The sequence below is a fragment of the Polyodon spathula genome, chromosome 20 (assembly GCF_017654505.1).
Source record: "Polyodon spathula isolate WHYD16114869_AA chromosome 20, ASM1765450v1, whole genome shotgun sequence".
Taxonomy (NCBI): domain Eukaryota; kingdom Metazoa; phylum Chordata; class Actinopteri; order Acipenseriformes; family Polyodontidae; genus Polyodon; species Polyodon spathula.
In genome coordinates, this window is record NC_054553.1 from 24,438,700 (window position 1) to 24,460,641 (window position 21,942).

The 21,942-nt window shown below is 35.5% G+C and overlaps 1 protein-coding gene across 5 annotated transcripts in view; it reads right to left on the reverse strand.

The window, feature by feature from the left end:
* Positions 1 to 3,955: 3,955 nt before the first annotated feature.
* The window catches only part of LOC121295162 (protein shisa-6-like), a 99,277-nt gene continuing 81,290 nt past the window's right edge, over positions 3,956 to 21,942 (reverse strand). For 2 of the 5 annotated variants that reach the window (XM_041219560.1, XM_041219559.1), the window contains 3 exons: positions 15,744 to 15,806; positions 11,545 to 11,700; positions 3,956 to 4,633 (listed from right to left, as the gene is read on the reverse strand). In XM_041219560.1, the coding sequence (XP_041075494.1) occupies positions 4,071 to 4,633; positions 11,545 to 11,700; positions 15,744 to 15,806 (782 nt within the window). In that variant the 3' untranslated portion in view covers positions 3,956 to 4,070. Of the gene's footprint in view, positions 4,634 to 11,544; positions 11,701 to 15,743; positions 15,807 to 20,380; positions 20,420 to 21,942 lie in introns of all 5 variants that reach the window. The other 3 variants (XM_041219558.1, XM_041219557.1, XM_041219555.1) reach the window with 3 other exon arrangements.

Here is a 21,942-nt window from a genome sequence, read left to right on the forward strand (position 1 = left end):
GCAAAAAGACACAAACTGTCAATTGTTAGCAAAAACTAAGGATAATTAGGGATGAGTTTTAGTATTTGAAATGAAATCCTTATTTCAGTACCTTAAGGTATGGCTGTTTCTTTTCTCACTCTGCACATACCATAAATTCCTGAAACAATGCTACTGACAATTTTGTAAAGCCCTGCAGATTTTTGCCCAATACGCACTATTTAGAGATGAAAACCAGGTAGATAATCTGTAGCAGTGCTTTCACTTTCAGGTGGCCAATAAGCCTCGATGTACCAATGACACATTAACAGAACTTTCTGGCATGTGTTTTATGCAAAGGTACTTTGATGCCTGAATGTTTGATTGAATAGTGCTGTAAAAAAATGGGAAATAATGCATAGCAGTGCTGTATTATTTGATTGAGTCCATGTGAAGTGGCTCCTGCCTTTTGGAAATGTGTGCATACTTGGCATTCCTGTTCCAGGCATTGTTCACACTTATTTTCAAGAGTGGATGATGTAACAAATAATAAGAGGCCCTCTTATCTTTCTTCTTACAAAAACACTGGAGTTATATGCACATTCCCTCTTACCAATCTTTTTCAAGTACTAGGGATCGTTGTTTGTACATTAAATGTTCCTAAATAAGGTTAAATTCTTGTGATAAGTAGGCCTTTCACCATTGTTTTTGTTCAAAACAATTTTGCCTAGTAAAAAATAAACACTGAAAATTCTCAGGTAAGTTATGAAAGCATAATGATATTTTTTTTAGTGTTAAATAACTTTTTTCGTATTCAATGCTGCAGTATGAATATGTGTTTATTACCAGATCTTATTTTGGAATCATTCTTGTGTTCAAATCCAATGTCAGAATGACTGGCTGAATCACACTGTTCTAAGTTCCTCTGCGTTGGTAAGCAGATGCAGAGCTTGATCTAAGGAAAGCAATTTTCTAAAGTCATCTGTTTAATTAGGGTAAACAGCTATTTTCCATACATTATACTTGTTATATAAACAAAATACAGAGTGCTGTGTTTATTTCTCTCATCAAGATGGCCGTAGGTGACCCACTTGCCTCCTTCAGGGGCTCCCGTTTTTCAGCTACCTACATTGATGAAATAACTACAGCATTCCAGTAAAATGTGTACCATATGTTATTCCTCGGGTGTATATACAAAATACAAATCACTAGGGATGTTAGCATGTAGGAATACCAGTGCGCCATGTCTATGTCAACAGGGTCAGCAACTGGTTTCTTTAGGTGATATAAAAACTCCATGGTACAGCTTAGAGAGAGGTGTACAGTTGCAGTGAGGAAGCAGACAAGTGGAAGCAAGCTTGGTGTCTACTCCTTCTATAACAATGCTCTGATAATAAAAACGTCTAATGAAAGGGAGAATTTGAATAGCAACTTAAGAGCATCTGTATTGTTTTACAGTTATTTGACAATGTATTGTTGAAATCTCTTTATTTGTTTTTTAATCCATGAATAATTATAACTGAGAAATGGAAAAAAAATGTTCTTCAGACTCTAAGTTTAATAAACTGATTATAGTTATTTTTTTTTTTTTAACAGTACATACAGAATGTGCTTTATAGATAAATTAGAACAACACGAAAAATACAGAGAACAGTCAAATACTGCTTGTTGTGAAGCTTATTCAATGAGTAAATAATAGTTTGTGCAAAGTTACAGATACAAAGGTACTTTGTCATCAATACTATCATAAACATTGAACCCAGAAATGGACCTAAACACAAAATTACCACCTTACCCATTTAAGGAATTATTGTCCCCCAAATAAAATGTTACAGTAACATTTGTCTCTTTTTAGCCAGTGAGTACTTACTACAAAATTTCTAATTATGTAATAATTCAAGGTAGTTAGCTATTACAAAGCCACTTAGTTCAAAACGTTATGGATATAAAAGATTACCCAAGTTGGGCACAAAGCATGGTTATAAGAGAAGACATATGATCCTACAAATAGAAGACACAAATATGTAGTTTTTTTTGTTTTTTGTTTTTTTTTTTTTCTAGTAAAGATAGCCGATAGTTTTATTCAGATATATACTGGTAGTAAATTAACAAACAAATATAAATGCAACTTCCTTGCTGAAACAATTGGAAATCTGAATGTTTTGTTCATGAATGATAGCAGTGCACCTCCCATGTATTACACTACATTACTGCATTAGTACTGCAATAATCAGTTCAGCATTACAGTTTATACGATGCTATGTAAAACCATCTAATCAACACAGAAACTATCATATTGTTTTACACATCTCGGCAGAGCACTCTTTTGCACTTGATTGTACTACTTGTATATAGAACAGTCTCTCAATTTAGGTACCTGTACAGACACATCTCAGTCAGCCAGCTTTTGATGTGCTCAGGCATTACAGTATGTCTTTGCCCTTGCCTCTCATTTAGAACAGTTTCCATCAAACAAAGCCACACATACTTGGTATTTTTTTTTTTAATGCCATGCAGGTCTATGTCCGAGAAGGCTCTAGATTTCTTCTCTAATTAGAATTATCATTGGGGCATGTACTTTTTACTTCATTCTGCATGCCTTCTCTTCAGTAAAATTAATGTAGATAAACATTTTGAAATACTGTCGTCTTGTTATTTTGGGTATAATAAGTGTATTTAGTCTAATAAAAATAAAAGGAGATTATTGGCTGACTTCAAGGCGAACACCGTACATATACTACTTATATATTTATTTATTTATTTATTTATTATAAAGATAGCAATTAAAAAAAAAAAATACTGTAATTTCATTCAGTGTTTCACCAGCTTCTTTTAAGAAAACTCTGCAGCTGTAAAAGAAACTCTTTCAAGTTTGAGGTATATTCTACCTGTCCATATTAAATTGCTGTAAGTACAAACAAAGCCAATTTCCATTTTAACAGAGACGGTAATGAAACATATTTAAATAATGTAAATAAATGCTGCTAATTGTTTGGGATACTGCATAAGGCATTTTTTAAAACAAAAGCTACCAGGGCATACAGTTCACAGTTTAAATCCTTTCCTATCAAGTTTTAGAACAATAATTTATTTTGTTGCCTGTTTTTAGCTACATCGTGACAGCTGTAACATTTCAACAATTAAAAGACAACAATAATTATTCCACTTTGACATATTCAGTAATTATTTACAACAACACACAATTATTGATATGTAAATGAATGCATCTTTTTCAGGACTAGCACAATTAAGACTTTGAAAATGTGGGACAGCAGAGGAAAAAAAGGATAATTGTTGCAAAATAATTTTATCTGCCAGTTTGACTTGCACTACTAGCCAATCATTTGTATACTAAATCCTACTAAAAAATGTACATCCTCCATTTGTCTTATCTCTCTTCTTTCATCCTTCTTATGCTACTGCAATCTGATATCGATATACTGGTTCAAAAGATAGTGTATAACCCACAGTTTAGCAGAAGCTGCAACAGCCTATTTAGAATAACACTGATCTGTTTTTAAAATTATTTAGGCTAACCATTAAACAAACTAAAAAAAAAAAAAAAAAAAAAAAAGAATATAGCTTTTGGATATCTTGTGCTTATTAACCACAAAGTCACTTCATAATTGAAATGCGGCATTTTTGAGAGACACTGACAAAAGTGCTCACACTAGTTTGGTATAAGAGGTATCGCTAAAGCTAGTACTAGAATTGAAATCACAAATATTTAATGTAATATGACAGTTCCCTTTGTGGTACATCCTTCAAGGCTTACAATGTTCTCAATGGGATGCCTTGGATGATTACCCCTGGAGCTATTAAGTTTACTGCGCCAATATGCTAAGCCCTTATTTGTTGCCTTAAGAATGTACGCCTTTCTTTGATAGAAACTGTTGAATGCACGCAGAGGTCTCTTTTATTCTTTTGCACCATGTATTCACCACCATGACTGAACAAACTGAATGACTGGGAAAAGCCGGTGCTGAAAGCAAACACATTTGTTAAAATAGCTCATCAAAAATGGATCGCCGAGAGATTACCTTGGCAACACTAGGTCACTATTTTCTTTTGCTGGGATCTTTTTTTTTGTTGCTTATGCCCTAGCTCTCTCATTAAACAGTTACTTCAGTTTTGCTCGCTGTACGGTAGTGGTGGTGGTGTCCTGGGATGTAGTGGAGCTGCTCCACTGTGTGGGTCCGTCGCGAAGCAAAGGCCTGCCGCTTGTTGGAAGTTTGGTTCGTGGTCAAAGTGTTATACACATTGTTTGAGGCACTAGGATGAGAGTGCATTTTTGTCATCTTGTATCGGTCCATGACCGGCGTTGACACAAATACATCCGTGTGAGACAAGGCTCGAGACATGGCCTTTTCACGAAAGCGTTTGAGGGACATCACCTTATCAGGGGAAAGGAGGGGGTCCTGGGAATGAAGCCGCTCAGCAGACAGGAGTTGCTCGTCAGAAAGGATGCGGCCTCCGTATTCTTCTGGAGGAGGAACTCTCTCCGGTGATAGAACTCTGTCCTGTGACATAGCCCGCTGAAACTTTCTCGGCCTTTCTCTATAATTGCTCTGTTGGTCTTGATTCATTTTTATGACGTGCGGTGGGAGAGTTCCTCTGGCAGCTAAATCAGGAAGGTGTCGTCGTCTTGTATAATATTCGTCGGCTTCCTTGTCTGCTGTAGGGCACAAAATGCACAGATTTGTTTTCAAAATGCTGACATTAATTTTTGACTCATATTTGCAGTCCCCTCAAAACTACTTGAATTTATTTATTTATTTATTTATTACTTCTCTGGATCTGAATTATACTCTTCATCCCTATTCAAAACACCAGCTATGTCTTCAAACTACATCTACAAATACTCATTATGTTACAGCTGTATCTTACACAGGCATAACTGTAAGATGTGTTTTATTTAAAATATTGTACTATAAATTAAAAGTACTAATAGTAAAATGAGTTTAAAGGGCAACTTGGTACGGCTATGAAATATCAGTGTTTTCTTTTATATATTCTTTGCTTTTAAAAATAGACATGATTTGAAGACTGAAACAAAAAATTATATACAAAGTACACATATTAGTTAAGATAAGTGTGATATACCTATGCCAAGTTGCTATTTAATTTTGAAATTGATGCAAATGGACACAAAAGTACATAAAATCTGCTCAAATGAAACATAGTTTATGTCATGTTATTGATAGCATTGCTATTGGTGTTTTACAGAAAAGGCAACCAATTACAATATCCAGGCAAATAGTACAAATCTCCAATATACATAGACAACTTCCAACATGCCCAATTTAGGACTGTTATTACAGTGACACAGCTGGTTGCATGCGGTTAGTGTTTTAAGTATATATTGGTTAGACATTCAATAGGCTTTGTTAAACAGGATTCAGCACTTGTGAAATAAAAGGACTTCAAACCAATCAACAAAGATAAGATTGTTTACTGCAAAGTTTCATTTTAGGGAAAACCATTGCATTAATGGCACGCTAACAATATTTTTTACATGAAGTAGTGTTAATTGTAATGGAAAGCTGACTAAACCTTGTAATTGCTTCTGCATGAAATGATGTACTCTCAGACAACATGCGTCAGATACAATTGTGACTGGTGAAGTAAAATGACACTTGGCTTAAAGTAAAAAAATAAGTAATTAATGTTTTGCCACCTGTAATCAAAAACAACCTTTAATAATAATAACATTACTGTTTTTTTTGTTTTTTTTTAATTTAGTTGTGGCCAATATTTTTTAATTTTTTATTGTTTTTTTTCCTCAATTTAGTAGTGGCCAATTATTTTTAGGCTCAGCCAACTACTACGAACACACGCTGTCCTTCAAAGTGGGTGCTGTCAGCCACCTGTTTCTTTACACACTGCAGACTCACCATGCAGTCACGCAGAGCTACAGCGATAGAGGACAACGCAGCCCTGAGCAGCTTACAGGTAAGCCCGCAGACGCCCGTCTAGACCACAGGGGTCGCTGGAGCGCGGTGAGCTGAGGACACCCTGGCCGACCTAGCCCTCCCTACCCCCAGGCGGCGCTCGGCCAATTGTACGCCGCCCCCTGGGAGCTCTCATCCTCGGCCGGCAAAGGAATAACCTGGACTCGAACTGGAGACGTTTTTACTAGATGCATCACTCTAGAGCCTATACTGTTTTTGAATAGTTTAATTAAATAAAAAAAGCTAGAGCATGACTTACAGGGGTGGATTTAATTAAACAATACAGCACAGCTTCATGGCTTTCATTATTCCCCTTTTTCTATGGTAACATTTGACGTCAGTGGGCTATTGTATTGTATAAAAATGTGCTATACAATAAAGAATAAGTAGGTTCAAATGCTATTTGAATTGCTTACATCCCCCTTACAATGATGTTTGTAATCTTTCTAAGTGGTTTCCCAATACTGAGTTATCCTTTTTTGTACATCTAAATCCTCCTTTTCCTTGCTTTGTGCTTCATTTGAGCTTGTCTCCTACTGAGCTTGTACACTACATATTTACTTAATGTGGCCAATAGATTTCAGAGGTCCTTTACTTTTTCTAGCAATCACCTTCAATTCTAGATTGCAATTGGTCATCACTTTAGAGCCTTACAATTGCTGTGAACAAGTTTACATCGATGGTACTGCAACAGAGACAGTGCTTGCCATTGAATCAACCTGTATGCTTGCTGCTTAGAAATTCTGCTGCTGTGTTTCATTTTGCTTTTAGTAAAGGAAAGATCTGAAGATATAGTATTGTGTTTCCTAGAACAATATAATTACAGTGCTTGAGTTTGTGACAGAGGCAGTGTTATTACTGACAAGTGGGAATGCAGATGGCAGGGACTCAATTTCACTTTAGTTTCTGCTTTCATGATTCATAATGCTGACCTTTTAAAGGCAAGACCTTCAACTAATGGTGAATTGAGATATATATATATATATATATATATATATATATATATATATATATATATATATATATATATATATTCCTTGATTCTTTCTTCTTTGTGTATGAGATATAAAACTAATATATATATATTGCTGACATGTTGAGTGTTGCAGATGCGGTAGGCTGCTTAATATTTCTGCATCTTCTGGTGAACTATCAACAGAATGTTCTTTAGTAGTTTTGTTCCTAGCTTACTCATGATAAAATGATACAAGATTATGTTTTAATATCTTTTCAGTTATCCATTGTCTGCTTTTCAAATCTTTTACTAAAAAAACTAAACGTTACTGTATTAGTTACTAGTAACTACTGTGGATTTCAAATGAGTTAAACAACTTAATCTGAAAAATTTAATTAAAAAATGTTTTATTATTCTGTTATTTTGAAGTATATTTATTCCCTATGTCTGCTTTTTATTTTTAAGGTGATGTTAGTGCTTATGTATTTGGCATTTGGTCCAGCTAGTCAAGGAGAAGGAAGCCTTCACCCACTGAAAGAAGAAGTAATCACACAGGTCAGGGCAGCAAAGTGGACATTGACAAAGTGACACACGTCCCTTCCATCAAGGGGACTGCCTTCAAATTAAGTTGAGGTTGAGGAGGTGGAGTAGTGAAGCTGTAACTTGGATTGTAACAGCAACAGCCATGTGAGTTTCCTTGAGGTTTTAATAAGTTAGGGAGAAGGGATCGATAGGAGAAGAAAGCCCTGAATCTCAGCATAGGCTTATAAATGTTGCTCTTCTGGGAGTTTCATGTGTTGAAGAATCCTGACAGCTGCTAAATCCAAGAACAGCACAGCTGTACCTGTACTATTGTAATGAAACACAGTAAACTGCACCATTAACAGGAGCAAGTCAACACAAAATGCAGTAGTACTCTGTTCTAGTACTCTAATTTTCAACAGGTTTGCAGTTACATGGTGCTTGAACCTCTAAGTGCAGCATCTGCTATACTCCCTATATTCACAACATTTACACAAAACTGAACACACACCGTTAGATCATTTAGTGTTCTCATTCCAGGAGACACTCCTAGAACATTTGAATCTTATACAAATTTCCAGTGGAAGGAAATCACTCATTATCTATGTTAGTCAATCATCCCAAAACTATATATTCAAGTAAGGGGTGTAATCACACAGAAGCAGACTTCTCACCGTATCTGTTGTTTGGAGATACTTGAAAGGGGTTTAGACAAGGTGTATAACATGATGGAGTATAAACATTACATTATCTCACCCTCCTCAATCCCAAGCTTTCACTTGCATGTTGTTGTTGAAAAGACTTCTAATTGCTGTGCTCTTTTTCTGTCTATTTCTTAATGGTTGCTGGGGTATTCAAAAACAAAACTTAGAATCATCCTTGCAGTTATGAAAATCACATTTAACATACTCTGACAATTTTACATTAAAGGTGCTACTATTTATGTATATAATATATCTACCGAGTAATCATTCCTGAGGTTACAAGGAGATGCTGTTTGCTTTTTTTTTTTTTTTAATTTATGCAATGCTTTCGATATTGAAGTTAATGATTACTTCTATGTGAGGGTTTTAGTAACAAAACCAAAATGTACTGTGTTTAAACTGAAGTATGGCACACACACTGTGTATAATTAAATTGTGATGGAAGTTTAATCTGGGGCTGAACTGTATGGCTATTATTACAATATTAATTAGCATAACATTATTGTTGAGGGTATATTTACATGGTTTCGGACTGATTTGCGCTGTTGCTGCGTAATAAATGAATGCCTTTCAGTTATTTCAATTTGGGTGAAACAAACTTGATAGTTATATAAAATTTAGATAGCTGTATACAACTAGATAGAACAACTTGTCTCTTATATGCTTAGATGATGTCCATAACTGCTGGGATTATTATCTAGAACTAAGCAAGAGCAATAATAAGACATGAATCTGCAAACTTTTTTGTTGAAAAAATCCAAACATTTTCCAACCTGGAAAGTCGCTTTGTTCTGGTTATTAACGGAAATAATGGACCTTAAACAGGTCTTTTCCCAGTAGGCAATGCCTTTTCTGTCACCAGTGTATGGCCCTGGACTTTATTTCACACCATTCACTGACAAAGCCTACCAGAAAAGGACGACTTTGTCAAAGATTGTTGCTTCATTGTAATGTGATTTGTACTTCACAGCAGGCACTACCTATCATCTGCTTAATTCTTACACTTTTAATAAAAATATACCATATTTTTTCAAATCCAAGTCGCTTTTTTTTTTTTTTTTTTTTTTTTTTTTTTTTTTTACTTAAATAAAAGTTCAGATTTCGGGGGAGCAACTTGGATTCAAGGTTGACTTGGATTTGTGGTTTTCCAGTTCAGGGACCAATTTCCATTTGTCAACTACTGTGGTGCTTGGACATAATGCCCACTTCAGCAATTACTCGATATTGCCATCCAGTACTGCAAGTACTGTGCTGCACATATATTCTTATTCTCGTTTGACTCTTTCCACTAGTTCATAAGACTGTGATGTCAGCAAAAAACCAGAGAACTCCAAACTGATCCAATGTTTCCTCAAGTTTCGCTATTCGATTTTCTACATCCGGGAGGCTCAAGCATGTACTTGAGAAAGCAATTGGAGATACAAGCATTTCTAAATTTAGACTACCAATCTGATCCGAAAGACATTTCTAAATGAATAACACAAGTCACACTGGATGCCTTCGACCTTCTATAAATGTTCTCATTTCCTTGCTTTTTTGTTGAAGGTAATGTGAAATTCCAGTCTTGTGCTCACCAGTAGAAAATTTAAAAGGAAATGCATCTTGATTTCCGAAGTCTATACGGGGCCGTTATGCAGTCCACTGCAAACATTAAAGCAACAGGTAATGGAGAGAAAATTACTTTACATTTGTCATGGCTGTCTTTCACTGGTCACAGTGCATGACAGGTAGGACAATATAAAGGCTAGATTTTTCCACTTTGGAAACAAGTGCACGTGAGTAACTGCCAGACAGTTTATACATCAATGACAGGAGGTCGACACAGATAGTGAGAAAATAAAATGATTAAGCACAACCAGCTACCGTACTTGTACAGTATTTCATGGAGCATTGAATGCACTGAGCTTACTCGTCCAGTTTACATTTAATTATGATGATATGCATTTATCTTTTTTTTGTCTTGACGCTTTCCCACCTTGCCTATCAATTCTGAACCTTGAAAGTAAATCATTTAAAACTACATCAAGTTAATCCCCAATGTCACGGTGGCTGAAATATTATCTGTGTAAACCTACTGCATTTCAACTAAACTAACAGTCAAATTATTTTAGAACATTTAAGGATGAAGGCTTGGCAACAACTTGACGAGACGCAAATAGCTTGCAGGCTTAGTGTAGGCTACCTGCAGTAACCCCATACAGACACAGACACATCGAAACACAGTTTGTTCTAAGCCTCCTGTAAAATCCTGTAATTGGACTTCTCAGACAACACAGCACTGTATTTTCCTTATACATTTAAGAGATCTTAAATGTACACACATGGACAAAGTGATATGGGCCATGGAAGTTGCCAAATTGAATGCCAATTCTTATCTATGTAGTGTCAGTGAGGGGGTGGTGACATAGATGCAGGCCCACTTGAACCTTTGATGAATCTTATTTTACTAAGGATACTCAATAGCAGGACCGAGGAAAAATTGCCAGATACCAAATAGGGTCACATTTAATATACAGTGCACCTGCATTATTTCAGGCCTTGATAATGCACTAATTTCGCTCACTTGTGCTTAGGGCATGACTACACCTGCTGTACTATATTCCCTAATATAACAGTTGTTTCTATTTTTTATTTTTTTTTTACATTATAGCTGCTTACAAAGTACTGTATTCCCGTCACGTCTATGCGGTCAGGAATCTAAAATACACATGCTTGAACTTACAGTAGCACCTAGGTAACACTTCTACATGCATGATGAGAGGCATAGTGGAACCATCAGAATTTTAACACTATATTCTCTAAAAATAATCATAACCCATGCACATGGAACACCAGGCAGCTTACTAGCAACTTTTCAAGCAGCTTGTTTCAGGGCCAGCTAAATTGTAATTGCTTTAAAAAACTAAAACAAGTTATTTCATCAGTTGCCAGAAAAAGTCCAAAAGTTGCCTGGTGCTTCAAGTACATGTCAAGATGTATTCCAGCCCAGGTGCCAAGTTTGGTATGCAATTTTTCATATGAAATACTGTTAAACCGCTTCATGCAACTAATAATTTTGGATTTCTATCCGTATAGCTGTGACTATAATGTATTGGGACAGGACAGCTTTATGTAAATGTTATGCCATACAACACTATGGAGGCCTGTGGTTAAACATCACCAGCCAAAAAAAGTGCAACCCTGTTAGTGGGACACACTGCTCTAATATGGGGCAGATTCAAACATGAGTGCCACAGTTGAGAAATGAACACTATAATTTGATGCATCAACACTCTACCACCCCGTCTTCTACTTTTGAAGTAACATTAATATCCCTTCAGTTCAGCAGGGATATTATTGCATTGCCTCAAGGGTAATGCACAATGCCTTCTTTGGGAAAAACCTTTGCTCTTTGTGCTGTTCGTCCTCACAGTAGGAAACAAATGCATGGTATATGTAATGAAGTAACACCTACTTAATCTCTTCAGAGAGGAATATTTACTTATATCAGCTTTAACCGCGGATTCATAGGATGGTGGGAGGTGGGATAGATTCTGGAATGATCTGGAGAAAGATAGATCGTAGGGTTCGGTTGCTGAAGTAAGAATGCTGTTCATCATCCGAGGGTGTTCTGTAAAAAACAAAAATAAATGATTAAAACAGTGAATGGCAATATGGTACGCAGTAGTAGTATGTACTTCAGTTGTAAAAATGTGCAACCAAAAACTCATCAATGCATACTGAGGCACTAGATAAAACATTTTTATATTTTACTTAAAGTAAGAGTCAGCGTTCCAAACAACACAGTGTAGTAAGTCCACACGCATTGCTACAACTGTTTTAAATAACATACCAGTTATTGAATTAAAAAAAAAAAATAAATAAAAAATACAAAAACACAAAAAAAACCTAACAAAAGCTCTGGCTTTTCTGTTCCGTACCACATAATGGACCGTTAGTGCTGTGTTACCTGTTTGACAATGTGGGCAATAATCCTTACACTAATGGTGCACTAGAGCAGCCATTTGGAAAAGAGCTTTGAAACAGACTTTAAAGTTGTAAGCGTAAAAAGTTGTCAGGATGTTAATAATGAAAAAAATACAGGTGTGTTATTTAAACAGTTGTAGCAACATGTGGGGATGTGTAAGCAATATTTTTTCTTAATGTTTAAGCATTGATTTAATCAACTTGCAACTGGATTCTATTGGAGCATTAGACAGCACTGGGAGATCCTTGGATTTCATCAACCAACTATTGATCAGGTTTATCCTAGAAATTGATGTAATCCCATACAGCAGAATGCTTTCCTGTGGGTTATTCTGGCAGGTTATTGGTTAATCAGATTGACCCCATACATGAGTTTTACCTTATATAGCACTACATAAAGCAACTGACATTTTACAGTAAGAAACGTTTTAAGCTGCTACAGTACCATTGTCTTCTAGTCTAAAGAATTTTAGTCCAAACGTTTATTAAAACATTTCTTGTACTTTTTCTGCATTTTCTTTTAGGGTTTATTAGTGATAAACCAATTACCAATGAACCTACATCTTATGTTTTATTATTATTTTTTTTTGTTATATAATTCTTTGTTAAGGGTTATTTGAAAAAATAAAAGAAAGAAAAATGTGAATTACTAAAATAATTTTTATCAATTCACATTACACACCATGCCTCTGGAGAGGACGATGGCACCCCATTAAATGGTTTCTAATTCACTTTCAAATAAAATAAGTCAATTTATCCCTAATACGGTGTGAAATGTAACACTGTGCATTTATGACTTGCTTTGGATTATATGTGAACTCCATTCCCTTCGGTGTCTTCTTAATCCATCAGTATAGCGTAGGAAGTGATTCTAGCATGTTGAATGCTAGCAGGTCACCTTCAAACCAATTTCCTATTGCTCTCTTATTTAGGCGCTGCTTTGCATGCTTTGTGCTCGGAAGGAAACATGAAAGGACTCTGCTTTCAAGCTTCAGTATCAACCTCATGGACTGTAATTAAATTATTTCTTGATGACAGGATATTAGACATGGAAACAGGAAATCAGTAGACCCTCTTCTATTAAGCAGGTGAACCACAGCAATATTTACGTATTATTCTGAAGATAATTAAAAAACTAAATAAATAAATAAATAAAAACATCACAGTAAATAGTTTATGTGGAAAACCAAATGAATAACAACTAATGCACTGGAGCCATTATTTTAAACTGTATTTTTTAAATAAATAAATAAAACAAGTTTTTAGATTTTCTAGTAGTAAGTTTTATTTTTAGTGCCAAAGGCCTTTGCCTGTCTTTGTTTCAACAGATAACCATTTCCCTGAGACTTAAAGGGTAAAGCTTCCTTTTGAAGATCTTTTAATGCATTCCTTGTCTGTGACTTAACCAGCACAAGCTTCAGGTGAGAAGTGGCATCAGAGATAAGACTAGAAAGCAGCTGACTGCTTTCAGGTAATGAGGAGGCAGATTACATGCGAATGGTGGTGGAAGATGCCACCAGCCCTGGTATCGGTAACACAGAGTACCAATACAATTTTAATACTTAATCTTTTTACATAACCCCAAATTGTTAACACAGGCAATGCTAACACATTGATTGCTTGGTATGATACTTTACTAGCGCTGTAGATTATTATTATTATTTTGATCTGCAGTGTTGTGGAGTTCTGCGCAGTGTGCAAATAGAAACAGTCCTTAACAAAATGAATAGCCCTGTATTACCTTGCCCTACATAACAACATTAATAATGTGTATCATTTTGTGATCAGATCTAGACATACTAAAAGAAATACATTTAATGACAATGACAGAAAAATTTATTCAGACATGATTTATATTGCATGTTTTATTCAACAAATTTACTAATGAGGTTGGATCTTCAGTAACAGATATAAATGATTTGTCAGTTTATTAAAATATATTAATAATCATAATAAACAAATATTTTTTTACACAGGAAGAGAATGAACTTAAAGTATAGTGTTTTGGAAGCAAAAACGTACTATATAATAAGCTAGGTACTGGAGAAGCATTGATAGGACAAAAAGCATCCTCTCATTCCCAGTGTTTCTTATGCACTTATGTAAAATAAAAGATGAACTGTTCTATAGCAGTTGTTCCCTATTAATAAATATATGCATAAATGCATACATGTTTTATACAGCATAATGTATAATAAATACAGAAACATTGTCTTTGTAGCTTTGATTAGTTAAACCTAAACTTTTCCACAAGTTTACATTAAATTTCATTGAATGAAACTACTCAAATTTAAAACAGAGAAAAGTTAATAATAATCATCTTTTTTCTTTTATAGCACCTGTCATAGTGGACCACCACTACAAAGCGCTTTACAAGATACAAGACTAGGGTGTGTGAACTATGCATCAGCTGCAGAGACACTTGCAAGAATGTTTCATCCAAAAGGAGGAGGTTAGGAGATTAAGTGACTTGCTCAGGGTCACCCAATGAGTCAGTGGCGGAGCTGGGATTTGAACTAGGTACCTTACTAGGTTACAAGCATGTTTCTTTAACCACTGGACCACACAGTGATCCATAAGCATTTAAATTTCTTAAGCTCCATTTAATAAAATACTAGGAAGCTGCCAAAATTAATTAAACTCGTCAGGTGTAACCAAGCAAATCTTTCATTAATAGCCCTTGATGTGCATGTGTGCGACTGTGGTCACAGAGCAATTTCTAATGTTCCACAACATTTATTTTAAAGGAATAATATGACAACATATATTAATATTGAGTGGTACTACAAAACAACTCTGTGTTGCACACAGACTCATAACGGCGGTATACTGTGGTAAAACCATAGCAAAGTGCAGTATAGTACTGTATTTTGTATCAATACCAACATGAAGCATGTGATACAATACACATAAATGTAACAGTATGGTTCTGGGATCGTATACTGTAATTTTAAACTTGTATCGTTCAGTTTATGTGAAAAAAATACTGTAATATACAATTATTGTAACATGTGAAAGTGGTACAGTACTGTAAATGGAAAGTGTATGGAGGTTACAGTAGACAGAAGGTCAGTATGTAAATCCTGTTCAATCAGTGTTTGGTATTTGACTGTTATGTGCATGACTTATTGGAAGCAACACTACAGATACAAGTTCAAGTATCAAGTCATGGAGCAGGTTTGATATTGGCAAGGAGTAAGACTCAACATGCAGTTAACCTTTTATGCAGCTCACTAACTGTGATTATTATGTAGGCTGTCACAACATAACCTAATGTTTTCTTGCAGCATGTTTGAACACATAGAAGAACAATTACAATAACTACTTTAAAGTAATTGACATATGTTATTCTTAGGTACAACAAAATAGAACAATAAAAACATAAGATTATCCATTAATAATAAATAGATGAACAAGGTAGGGGTGGCTCTCACCGAAAGTTGACAGTCGGCCCCAGAAACTGGTATTCGACTAATTCCATTTCACCTAATTCTAAAATATGGTGCATAAACAGCACAGCATTATAAAACAGCAATGGTAATAATAAATAAATATTTCCTTTGGCAAACATATGCCTTCATTCTGAACAGCTGGTATGATGCACTGTTATGGATACTGCTGTCCCCAGTGGCTCAGACAAAGTAGTGTTATATAAAGAAAAACATATTCTTTAGTTCAATTCCTTACCATTTGGAGGTGTGTGGGTTGGACTTGTAAGTACCAGGTGGTTATAATTGTGTTGGTGGTTACCTATGAGAAAAAACAAGAACAGTAAGTCTAACTAAAATTTATATTGGGGATAGCTTTTCATTTTGCTCAGTAAATTCTGCAAAAAGGCAGATTTACAATTAATGAAAATGAAAATAAAAAACTGATATGAAGATACACATTTGAGATGTATACATAAATATGGTTTAACGCTTGACTGTGTGACAAGCTGCTTAAAAGCCTTACTATGTTCTTATCATGCCTGCTTTTAATTGAGCGTGCCTGAATCTCAAACTGAATAGCATATCAAAATACTAACTGCATTTTACGAATTCATGGAAAACAATTAGCACATTTTCTAAACAAGAAAAAAAAAAAAAAGTTTAAGGTTCCCTGAAATATGACTTGAAAAACAAAGTTGCTACACAGTCTGTATATCAGGCTTGCAGTATCTGTGAGTCAAGAGCCAACTACACAAGAACTAAATACCCCTAACCCAATCCTTTTAAATCAATTAAACTGCATTGCCTACAGTACCACTGTCTGTATACCAAGGAGGAATAGGCTTTTAATATTCTAATGGCTTCACATTCTATCTGTTTCCACTTACCGTTGTACCATATATGTTAAACGTAGTGCATTTTAAGGCAGTTTGTGGTATTTTGTACAAAACTGCAATGACAATTGTTTCACTTATTTTGTCGTACAAAGTCTAGAAAACGTTATTAATGGAGTGAGAATAGTAAGATCTGACATACTAAACAAAAAAGGCAAATTTCTATGGATTTGTAAAAACGGCCATTCTTCATATTTGACTGTAGTAGCAGGAAGACTGTGGCATGTCCAGAATCTTACAAGGTGTTCCCAAACTGAATGTGCTTCATTTAAACCCTGCATTTGCACAAGACTTCTGGTACAGCAAAGGATGTACTGATCAAACCTCAGAATAAATTATATCTTCAAATTTCAGGCAAACAATAGTAAAAAGAGTTAGCTTGGTAATGGATTATGTATCAGCACCATGAATATATGTTCAGTACTGGAAATAAATATGTATCAAGCTCACATTTTGCAGTTTTAACAATTCAATTAAGTTAATAAAATAAGGTACATATAAAAAGATGTAATCTGTTTCCAAAGCTTCATGGACGACCTGAACAAGAATAAATAATAGAATAATTGGGTGTAAATGTAACACACATTACTGATATCTGTTTATCTATTACCTAGATGTGTGCACATAAATAATGTATGTTATAAATAACAGTAAAACTGTTGCACCATTGCCACAATGGAAGATACAATATTATATTTATAGCAGGTTTTGGATCCCCTGTGTCTTGTCACCCTGGGACAATCCTTTTTCTTTAATGTGTATAATGTATTCTACTTACAAATCCCAGGTATAGGTCTTGTCCTGTTTTTGTTATACACAGCTAAACACCCTTAGGAAACAGAATCAAAATGACAAGACTTCTTTTCTTAAACAATTGAAGGAAACCATTGCAAAAATAGGAAAGGACGAATTTAAATATACCAGGGCGTCATGAGGCTTGTTAGTTGTATACATTCATTGTTCAATAGCAAGGACAAGGCTCCCAAATACTGTCTGAAGAAGGGGTTTGTGTACATGGTAACATTTTATTTATTTATTTATTTGAATACATTTATACGTTGTGTGTAGGATGTCTCTTCTTGTGTAAAATATACCACCATGTTCAGTTTGGGCTACTCAAGCTGTGCAAAATGATGTCTCTTGTAATAAGAAACACCCTACACATGATGTGATACCTTATTATAAATTGCAAAAACAAAGATTGTACTCAGGAAATATTAAATTAAAATAGTTTAGAATGTGTCTTCCTGTACACAGAACTTACAGGGATGAATCAACAGGTAAAAAAAAATAATACTGTATTTTTGTCTTTACTGTGGGCATAAGAACAATTTTTAATATAGAACACCACCATTTTTCCATTGATGTTATATTATTATGAAACATTGCATGGTTCAGAACCTCCACTCTGAACTTGGGACCAATTAGTGGCCTTTCCAAAGGCTACGTTAGCTGAGCCTTCATTAAACGTTTTATGAGGAACAGAAGCTCCTGGTACAGGTGTAATATGTGATATTTGATAACTGTTGGGCTGTTTTATATTCAATGTGATCCTCTAATTAACTATTAGACTACAAATTCATGGCCTGAAATTGGATTTCTCCAGAGAACCGGCAAGTCTTTTTTGATTTGATACAGGTTTTAACAGAAATGAGAAGACAAAACTCACTGTCAGTTTTCCATGTTTTAAAGGACATTTAGGTTAAGAGTCCTGCACACTGACAGTAGGGCCTGAAGTAAATCAGCTATTGCTAAGATTTAAATAACATTTATCAAACTGGCTATCACTGTGCTGTAATTTTGATTGAACCCAGGCCCTTAGTAATTAAGAGATGGAAAAAGCTAAAATTAGACAATCACACTGCACTTTATTTATTTATTTTTTTTTGTAATAATGTTTCACAAAAAGACAGTGTTTTCAATCTGACAATGTGTATTTTTTTCTGTTGTCACAAAACTAAATCACAAAAGTTCAACAGCAACAACACAGCAATGCTAGCATTTGTAAAGTGCCTACTGTATAGTCAATTGATTTGCTTAAACTGGTCATTGTTTTATTGTGCTTTACAGTTTAGAGAACACATTTTAAAGGAAAACTGGACCCTAAAAGACAAGGCAAGGTTATTCATTAGAAACAAAAATAAAGTGCTCTTAATTTATTTAGGTTGGTTCTGTAAAGATTGTAGTCAATCATCTGGGAAACTAGGATGAAAGGGTAGGTAAAACATGTTGCTTGTGGTTTCTGAGAAAGCCAGAAAGACATTGCATTAATCCAATCTGGTAATGCTATGCTGATGAGATGTTTTGTGGTGCTGGATATGAACATCAGGGTTAGCGCTTATCAGGACACCAAGATTAATTTATGTTGTTTTGACCTGCAGAACATTTCAAATATTGCCTTGCATATTCATTATAACAACGCTCTTTAGATTGGCACCTTAATATTTTTTCTAGATATCTTGTTCAAACCCCGTTATTCATCCATAACCTAAAACAACAGCTGTCAAGTAGATAAATGTCACTATGTCACTGGCATTTTTTAAATACTTTATTCCATGGTGAAACCATGAACTTACTATGGTTAACAAAGCCATTTTGAATCTGATTTGTCAAATCATAAACCACAAAAGTATAGTATATCGTTTGTAATCATGGTTTCTTACATCATTAAGGCTTCTTTCATTGCTTCTAAACAAATGTGCCTTCTGTTGTACTTGAGTGGCTGGTTTTGAAATGATGGAAGAGCCTGCAACTCACAAACATATTGAAAAGCTGTAATTTGGGTTAACTGAAGTGGGTTTATAAATAACTATCAAGACGGCTTTGCATACAAAGCTTATTGCAATGTTCCTGTACAAATTAATGATAACCCTACAGGCATATAATAGAGCAGGCTTCCTAGAACTATTTAGCTGGACCTTTGATTTCGCAGTGCTTCTCAGTGTACTCTGCACAAAACAAATAGCACCTGGTGCAATCTAATTATGAGTCTTTGTCTATATAGGAGGCTGTGTGGTCCAGTGGTTAAAGAAACAGGCTTGTAATCAGAAGGTTCACATCCCATTTCAGCCACTGACTCATCATGTGGCTCTGAGGAAGTCACTTAACCTCCTTGTGCTCTGTCTATCACATCTTACTTGAAGGCCTTTACACCCAGTATTCTTGGACCCATTACCCTATCTATTTCCCCCCTCAAAAAATTCAGCAACATTGACAAAGGTATTAGCCAAAACATTTGTTTCCTTCACTTGGTTATTGTAATTTGTAGTTAATTGTCTCAGTGTGCGTATGAGCTACTCAGCTTTCCATCTTGGGTATAGCGTACAAACCTTTTCATTTGAGTTCCTACTGTGCAGAATTTGCTTCAAGGCATGTACTAAGGTTTTGTGATAACTGAGGTGAGGTTTAATAAAAATTGTGTTAAATTGGCAGCAGTCTCTTGAAAATGTCTGGCATAGCGTTTAGGAAATTTCTTACACAGTATATCATCTTCAGTTGGCAAAATGATATTACTTTTCAACATCAGATTGGCATCAATTAATTTTAATTGCTTTATTTTTAAAGCAAACGAACATGTCTTGCAGTTCCTGGAACTTGATGGCTTGGCTTAGAAAATGGTTGCACCCCTGAGTGGCTAGCAAGGATAAGCACAGATTTATCTGATGTCTTCTTCAATTATTAAGAAGTAACATCATTCAAAGCTGCCTTTATCCCAGCCAATGCAGGTTTCTTCGTGATTGGAGAGATCACAGCTCGGTCTAATAACACTGACTGCACAAGCACAAGCTGATGTTGACTCAAGAAGATAGTTAGGTAGTGCACCCAGGATTGGGCAAAAGCTTAAGAATGCGTAGTCTTCCTGCTTCAGGCCCTAGGTGATCCAGGGCCTTTCTTCTGTCATCCATCATCAGGGACTAGGTCCTTGCAACACAAATGAAGGCTTTATCTGGCCTGAGTATACACACTGGACATACAACTGGGGTTTAATATGCATTCCTACCGCATTGGGACAGCAACTGCACTGGCCACTGCTGGTCTCCTAGAAGACAGAATCAGGCAAAATGGGTAGGTAGATGGGAGTTCAGTTCAGAGTGTTCAGTGTTAAAATACATTCACATAAATATCTAGCATGTTTTCAGAATGTATCTAGAATAATTTCATAGAAAGGAGGACACATACTTTGTTATGCATTCAAACCTCACCAGGGATACATTATAATCATATCAAATTTGTTTCTGACACGAATATGTATATAAACACAATACAGAAAAACTGAGATTTGCTTAATGTGGTCTGCTGATGTGATTAAACAAGATATTGGTGGACTACTTTTATCTGCAGCTACTGATTTTATATCTATATAAAAATACTACTGTTCTAATGGTGATTTATGTACTAGCTGTATTGCACTGACAGCACAGGAACCAAAGCCCTCCATCTATTCATTGAACATGTACAGCTTAAGTCAATGCTATGTGTAATTCCCCCTCTCACAGTTTCACCAATGGACCTCAACAGTGGCCTTGAGGAAATTCATTTTTAAGGTATTGAAAGTTCAGACCCCATGCCTATCTTATCTTTGTGACTGTAGTGGTCATTGTGGCAATTGTTGAAATGGTTTTGGTCTTGTGGAGAATGGCCAGCCAGGATCTGTACAAAGACTTATCTCAAATTGCCCAACAACCAACCTTGGCTGCCATTGGTGACCTTGTTGGAAAAAGGCTTCAACCATTTTCAAATCACCTAGGTTGTGGTATTTATTAGTTCTAGATTGGACATTTTACAGGTGTTAAAGCTGATAAGCAATTTGAGTGATTTATTACCAAGGCACATTTTTAAGTCTGGTTTCCTTTTCAGCAGCTGTTTTCTGATAAAAGCATAATGTACAAAGCAATTAGCATCACGTGTGCACAAATGACAAAAATAAATGGATGTGCAGTGATATAGGCAGGAAAGTGTAATCAGGAGTGTGCAGTGTGGAATCAGAATCCTGTTTGGGTGGCAGATAAGAGGAAATATGATGACACCTCTACAGTGTAACACCCTGCAGGACTGCAGAAATGTAAAGTGGCACACAGCTGTGTACTGAACAATAAGTAGCAGAAAGCACAGATCTCTCTTGGGCAAGGGTTGAGTCATTTTACTGGGGCATCAGGCAATTAGTTGAACATAAGACAAGCTACTTCCCAGAGTTTATTGTGTGTTTTCCTGAAATTACCCATGGTTAAATTAATCAAAGACTTTTACTTGAAAATGTTCTCTGCACAGACCATGGGGTAGTGAAACTGGGCATTGTACAATGCAGAACCCAGGCTACACAAGGCAACTCTCACAGTCTGGTCCTGTAATAGTAGGCTTAATGTAGGTGATGTGAAGATCACATTATGTAACTTATAGATTTTGTTACTTTTGCTATTAGCAAACTTTTCACTGGTGGTGATGAAAACCTTTTAGTTGTGTATGAATATACTATGACTAAGCATAGCCAATTTTTTCAGTACAGTATGTTGCCTAAATCCCTTTCTATTCTACAGTTTTGGAGCTCTCTATAGTAATCCTAGT